The sequence below is a fragment of the Penaeus vannamei genome, chromosome 16 (assembly GCF_042767895.1).
Source record: "Penaeus vannamei isolate JL-2024 chromosome 16, ASM4276789v1, whole genome shotgun sequence".
Classification (NCBI taxonomy): Eukaryota; Metazoa; Arthropoda; class Malacostraca; order Decapoda; family Penaeidae; genus Penaeus; species Penaeus vannamei.
The window spans coordinates 16,190,159-16,197,658 of NC_091564.1; the positions used below are offsets into that span (position 1 = coordinate 16,190,159).

The window sequence follows — 7,500 nt, forward strand, 5'->3', positions numbered from 1 at the left end:
ACTGAAAATACACAAAACCTAACGTATCAAAAGGTACAAACATTCCCTTACCCCCATCACCCTCTCACCCCCCCCCCCCTCTCTCGCCCACAGGAGCAGCAGAAGCCGCCCTCTCCGCCCCCGCCCGTGGCCAAGGGGCGGGGCTCTCGTCGGCAGAAGGAGCGATAATAGGTCTTGTGGTCACCTGCTTGTCCGTGACCTATGTCGTGGCCATGGCGGTGTACATAAGGGTGAAGAAGAGGAAGGAGAGAGAGCAGAATATGTGAGTTTGCCTTCCGTTTCGTTGTGTGTTTGTGTAGGGATTATGATAATGATGGTGGTGATGATGGTGGTGGTGATGATGATGAAAATAATGATGAGGATGGTGATGATGATAATGATAGTGATAATGATAATAATGATAATGATAATAGGTAGTATTTCAGTTATTTCTACTTTAACTACTATTACTACCACTATTACTACTACTAATGATGATGATAATAATACTTTTAAGAGCAGGAACAGACTCTTGCGACTTCATATGTGTCAGGTTGAGGTGACGGGGGGGGGGGGGATGAGTATGTATACACATCCTCATCCCCCTTCCCCACCTCCTCCCCCGTCCCTCCAACCCCACCCCCACCCCCACTCCTCTAACTCCCCACCACCACCACCACTCCTCCAACCCCTCCCCCCACCTCCAAACCCCTCCACTCAACCTCCATCCCCCACTCCAACCCCTCCCACCCCCACTCCTCCAACCTCACCACCACCACTCCCACTCCTCCAACCCTCCCACCACCCACACTCCTCCAACCCCCCCATCACCCACACTCCTCCAGCCCCCCCTATCACCCCCACTCCTCCAACCCCTCCACTACTCAACCTCCAACCCCCACCACCCCCACCACCCCCACTCCTCCAACTTCCCCTCCACCCCACTCCTCCAACCCCACCATCCCCACCACCACTCAACCTCCACCCCCCCCCCTTCCACGCCCCAATCTTCCAACCTCCAACCCCCCATTAACCACTCCCCCCCCCACCTTCAGAAGCAAGCTAGCGGAGGAGGGCCTTCGGGGTTCGAAGAGCCGCTCCGGACGGGACCACCGCCGCCCGCGCCACGCCCGCCCGTCGCTGGTCTCCTCCGAGGACGACTCCGAGCACGAGGACATCGAGGACTTGTCCCTGGCTTCGAGGTCGAGGAGAGCCAGCAGGGTGAGTCGTGGTGGTCAACCTTCGTGTTTGGCTTCCTTTGTTGTTGCCGTTGTTGTTGTTGTTGTTGCTGTTGTTGTTGTTGTTGTTGTTGTTATTGTTGTTGTTGTTGTTGTTGTTGCTGTTTCGATCGTGTGTTTATAGTTTATAGTAAAGTTCTTGTTTTTTGGGGTTATTATTATTATTTTTATTATTTTAATACGTTTACATTATTCTCATGCAAATGTGATAACGTAAACGGGCGTCAAAACACCCAATTAACTGTTACCTAATTATTCATTAGAGAAACAAAAAAATATATATATATCCATAAAATTGGAGTAATATGACAACAACAACAAAATAATAGTGATAAAAGTAAGGATAATGATAATGATGATAACAATAATGATAAAATGATATTATTAGTAATAATGCTAATAACAATAAAATGATAATGATAACACCAACAATAGGAATAATAATATTAGCGACGATAATAATAACAATAGCAATAGTAATTATAATAATAATGTAGAAATATAAAAAATGACAAAAATTAAGGCCAAAAGGAGAATAAACTCCCGTCACGCCCCGAAAGAGAATAAACTTCCTTTAACGCCCCAAAAGAGAATAAACCTTTCACGCCCCAAAGGAGAATAAACTTCCTTTCACGCCCCAAAAGATAATAAACCTTTCACGCCCCAAAGGAGAATAAACTTCCTTCACGCCCCAAAAGAGAATAAACCTTTCACGCCCCAAAGGAGAATAAACTTCCTTCACGCCCCAAAAGATAATAAACCTTTCACGCCCCAAAGGAGAATAAACTTCCTTCACGCCCCAAAAGAGAATAAACCTTTCACGCCCCAAAGGAGAATAAACTTCCTTCACGCCCCAAAAGAAAATAAACCTTTCACGCCCCAAAGGAGAATAAACTTCCTTTCACGCCCCCCCCAAAACTTCCTCAGGCCGGGAACAGCATCAGCTTCACCACAGCGGTCGTCCACGGGGAGGGGGAGAGGGTAGGAGCCCCCCACCCCGCCCACGACGCGGCAGATGGCATCGAGAGGGCGCCCAGGTCTCCACTGGCGGTCGTCGAGACATTTGGTGAGTGGGAGAGGGGGAGGAAGGCGTGGGAGAAGGCGGGAGGGAGAGGGGGAGGAAGGCGTGGGAGAAGGCGGGAGGGAGAGGGAGAGGGGGAGGAAGGCGTGGGAGAAGGCGGGAGGGAGAGGGAGGATGGGGGAGGTTGGAGGAGGGAGAGGGGGAAGGAGGGGGAGGAGATTGGGAGATGGGGAAGGGGAAGGAGGGGGGGAGGTTGGGAGAGTGGGAAGGATGGGAGATGGGTGGATGGAGGAGGGAGAGGGTGAAGGATGGGGATAAGAAGGTTGGGAGAGGGAGAGGGGGAAGAGGATGGGGGAGGAAGGGTTTGAGAGGGGGAAATAGGGGGAGGGAGAATGGGTTGGAGATGGGGGATGGGGGAGAAAGATGAGGAAGGAGTGGATTGGAGAGGGGAAGGAGTGGGGGAGGAAGAGGGGGAAGGAAAGGAGGATGGAGAAGGGAGAGGGGGGATGGGGGAGGGAGAGGGGTAGGGAGGATGGGGAGGGAGAGGGGAAAAGAGGGGTGGGAAAGGGGCAAAAATTGAGATGGAGAGGGGAACGAAAGGAAAAAGGAGAGGGTGAAAGATGGGGAATAGAGAGGGGTGAGGAGGGGATGGAGAGGGGAGAGTAGAACAAAAATGAAAGGGGAGGGGAGAAGGAAAACGAGTAGGAAAGGGAGAGGGAAAAAGAGAGGGAGAGACAATGAGAGTGAGGAATGAAGACCAGGATCTTTGCCTAAGCATTACTGAGCAATAAATACAAGTCCATTTGAATCACATCTTTTATCTCCATTTTTGGAACCTCCATATCCAACCACCCTAAAAAAAAAAAAAATAAAAAAAAAGATAAATAAAAAAAATCGAAGTATTAGCACCACTTCCTTTGCAGTGTATCAATCTAACTCGGTCTTAGTGTGATATATTTCCTTACTCATTCACCCCCTTCCATACAGACGAAGGCAGCGTGGGCGGCAGTGGAGCGCGGGCGATGGGCGTGGTTTCCCCTGTCGAGGAGCGAGAGGGCGGGCCAGACGACATCCACGCGGCTCAGGCGAAGAGGAAATTGTATTTTAATCCAGCCTATTTTGAGCCGGAGATGCTGCAGGTTCGATCATTTTCTTTATTTTATTATTGTTGTTATTCTGTATTTTTTTGTTTTGTTTCTTTTTCTTTTCTTCTTCCGTTAAGTTTTGACTTTCGTCTTTTTTCTTGTTTTTTTGTTTTCTCCTCCATTTTATTTTTAGTATTTTTTTTCTTTTCTCTTTTATTTATTCCTTTCAAATCCTATTCTCTTTCCGCTTTTATCTTTATATTACATTTTTTTTTCTTCTACATCTTGCTTTTCTCTTTCTTTCTTCTACGCATTCGTCCTTTTATTTCGTTCGTTAGTTATTGCTGGTTTTCTTTTTTTCTTTATCAAACTTCTGAAATTCTGTTAATAATCCTCAATAAGAACTTTGTCTTCCGTTAGATTATTTAGAGTTCTACATTCAGATTCAGTGACCGGTTTGATCATTAGTGTGCTGCACCGTTTTCGTAAAAGGATGAAAGCAGCATTTTATATTAACGGTTTCTATGAAAAAAAAATTCTTTCGTTTTGTTTGGAACTTTTAGCTTAATTTTCCCGCCATCGCATGGATTCTAATCCTCCGCCTGCCCCCCTCCAGGCGCCCCCTCCGGCCGCCATTGAGTTCCTGACTCGGATCCGCGAGATGATCACCATCGCCAAGTCCAAGATGAAGGCCAAGACGTACCACCCGAGCCTCGTGGACATCCCGGAGGAGGATTACGACTGCCAGTCACGCCCCTTGAGCAGGTCCACCGCCAGCTCCAGCAGGATGACGGTGGCCATGGACGACCTCCAGGACGGCGGCGACGGCGAGGGGGTGTACGCGAGCGACCACAGCATCCAGAGCGACTCCCTGGAGCGGCGCCCGCGCGAGGACGACAGCCGCAGCTCAACGCTCAAGAAGCTGGCCAAGCGCGTCAACAGCCACGGCCAGAGCATCGTCAGTGAGATCATCAGGACCCTCGACCTGAAGCCCCGTCTCCCGGCGCCCGTGGAATCCGTCTACGTCGCCCACACGCCCCCCAGGAGGCCTACCGCGCCCAAGCCCCCGCCGCCCAAGCCTGTGAACGCGAGGGAAGACACTCTGCCCGAGAATGATGATGACTTCCCGGAGCTCATCAAGCCGTCCATGCTGAGGAGTGTCTTGCGGGACGGGAAGAGGCTGACGGACCTCAACAACACCTTCGAGAACTTCCGCCAGGAGATGATGGCCACCTTTAACAAAATGAAGAAGGTCAGTGAGGCCATCTCGCCCAAGTCAACGCTTCAGAGAGTCAAGAACAGAAACAAGGCGGAGGCTTCCCCCGTCGGCACGTTAGAAAAAGGAAAGTCACATGTAACGTCAAGTGAGGGCAAGGTACAGAAGTGGCTGCAGACCCTCGAAAATAAGAACATGTATTCCAGAATGTCCGAGACATCCAACGTCGTCTTCGACTCCCGCAAAGCGATGCCGAGGAGCAACAGCCCACCACCTCTTCCGCAGAAGGGAAACAAGCCTCCGACGCCACCCAGGAAGAACAGAGTGCCAGCACAGCGAAGTATTTCGTTTAATGATACGAAGGAGGCACCGCTTCAGTCGCCAGAGGAAGCAAGCCATTCAAAGGACAACAGTAAAACCCGAGCACCAGGGAACAGCACCCAAGTGACCAGGTCCCTCTCGTGGCAGAATGAACACCGTCACTATGATTCAAACCCACGGCGTTCACGCCAACAGATGCCCTTGATGCCGGAGGACAGCTTGAATACGTCCTTTGGCTCTGAAGATGACTCCCTGAACGACCTGCTCAGTGAAGCAGAGGCCAAAGTTCCTAAAATGATCCCTAGCGACTCTGACAGCGTCTATTCAGACACAAAACCTCGATCTAAGGAAAAGAAGGCTAGCCATAAGGAGGAGATAGACACGAATTCTAAATCTCTGTCCAGGCAACTCCCTCGAGAGGAGGAAATAACAGAACGCAATGAGATTTTCAACAAGAATACAGGAGCAAAGACTATGTCAAGACTGGCGAAGAATGGCGATAGCATTTACGAGGAGAGAAATAATAACAGTATCACTAGCGAGGACTATGACGACCATACTTATGAAGAAATACAATTCCCAAATAATGGCAAGCAAAAAAGGAGGGCTCCCCCCAAGCCAAAGAATAATAATGTAAGTGAAGTTCACATCGACAATGATGATGACGATGGGCACTACAGCATATATAGTAACCCAGAATCCTTGGTGAGTGAAGTGACAATCCTTGGTGAAGAGAAATGTTCAAGCCCCATTTACTCGGGTTGCAAAGTGACCATCCCTGTGATAGATAACGGGAATGGCAGCACAGAAGACAAAGACAATGGGTTCGACCAGGACACTCTAGAGAGAAGAGGCAAGAAAGCAGAGCGCAGCAACAGCATCGTCCAAGATTCGTTGGAGAGGCCTAAAGTTAAGAAGCGGACTTTTGCTAATCACGAGAACAGTCTGGAGCGGGCAAAGGCTCAGAGGAGACTATCGTTCCCAGGCGACAAAAACAGAGGCGATAAGAGTCTGCTGGACATTTACGAATCTAGAAGTAGTATCAGAAGCCTGAGGAGCTTCAAGAGTGACAAGCATGATCCTTCATACTCACCTATCACATTTTCGAACCCATCTTCTCCCACCAAGACTGAATCCTTCTACTTCAAAAACATCAGCAACAACACAAATCTTGGCGTCATCAAAAATAGCGAACCACCAAAGAAATTAAGAACCTTCAAAGATTACCAAGAAATGAACTTTCACCGAGGGTCTTCAGATTCCTCGGAGACAAGCAGCAGTCCTCTTCCAGTCACAGGTTCCAGCATAAACGTGAACTTCCGCAGTACAAGTCCGTCTAACAAGGAGCACAGGGAGCTGAAGCCACCTCTGCCCCCGAAGCAGGCACGCCCCACAGACCCCAGTGAGAATGCCTCCCCTGGTCTTCCCCCCAAGAACCGGATTGCTCGACCCCCTCTGCCACTGAAGGCGTCCAGGAGGTCCGACTCTTCCGACTCGGAGCCAGAGCGACCAAAGCTTCCTGAAAAGTCTCGCAAGAAGGCTTCACTTGACACTCTGTCACGGTCATCCAGTGGAAGCTCCATCCCTGAGCTGACCGAGGAGGAAGCTCGGTCCATCCTACATGGACTGTTAGCACACACACAGCCTGATGCCAACCGCCTCTCACCTCTTCATGAAGAAGACGATAATGATGGACATTTTTTAGGGGTAAGGAACACTGTCGCCGACTCTAACACTCGGCCCAGTGTTCCTTACTACGATACGTTCAGCTCTGGATCTCAGAATAGCCTAACGCCCACCTCATCCTCATCCCCCAGAAGCGATGACATTGAAGGGACGGGTTCCAACACCCTTGGCAGGGAGGTGGAGCACAGTCTCGACCGCCAGCTGCTACGCCGACAGGACAGCTCTTGTGAGCCGGGATCCCCAGGGAGTGAAGCCCGAGTGAGCGGGGAGTTCATCCTTTCCACCACCGGCAAATCGCCATCACTCCGGAGACAGAGCTCCCTGAGCCGCGAGCAGACGAGTGGCTTCCTGGCCAAGCTTCGAGATATCACTGACGATGATGTCGATGGCGAAACTCTAACCAAAGGCATGGAAATTGCCCTCGCTCTCAAGGCCAAGTCTGACCTCGAGAAGCACTTCAAGGAGAAGAGCGGGGCAGACAGCATTAAAAGAACCTGGCGGAAAATCATAGAGAAAGTTGACGATTCGAAGGAGGACAAAGACAAGATCTCAATCATGAAGTTCCAGCAGTACATGGCCAGTCTGGAACGCAAGGAGAAGGAAGCGAAGCTGAAGCAGGAAGACTCCGGCTACCACAGCACGGATTCCAGCGAGTCGGCCAACAGCAAAAACAGCTTGGTCTCCACAGCGTCTCTGGGCGAGTCACCCCTGGCGGCACCTCCCGAGCTGCCCTTCCAGATAGGGACCGGAAACCGTCCTGTTCGCTCCCTCTCGTACACCTCTAGCCTACAGCGACCCCTCTTCCAGCGATCCATGTCCCTCCAGCAGCTCGGCCGGAGCGCCAGTCAACTCGAGCTCTCCCCGCAATACGAAACCGGAAGCTTCAAGAGGGCGAGCATGAGGGCCTCGCTCGGACGAAGGCACCACGGGGCGGACATGGATGGCCTGTCCATC

The 7,500-nt window shown here is 50.7% G+C and overlaps 1 protein-coding gene across 1 annotated transcript in view; it reads left to right on the top strand.

Annotated features, from left to right (window-relative positions):
• sha (shavenoid) overlaps positions 1-7,500 on the top strand; it is a 10,518-nt gene that overhangs the window by 1,531 nt on the left and 1,487 nt on the right. The window contains exons 3-7 of the mRNA XM_070131272.1: positions 94-262; positions 1,035-1,200; positions 2,145-2,283; positions 3,226-3,377; positions 3,940-7,500. The exon at positions 3,940-7,500 is cut by the window's right edge and continues 1,487 nt beyond it. Coding sequence (XP_069987373.1) covers positions 94-262; positions 1,035-1,200; positions 2,145-2,283; positions 3,226-3,377; positions 3,940-7,500 — 4,187 coding nt within the window. The remainder of the gene's footprint in view (positions 1-93; positions 263-1,034; positions 1,201-2,144; positions 2,284-3,225; positions 3,378-3,939) is intronic.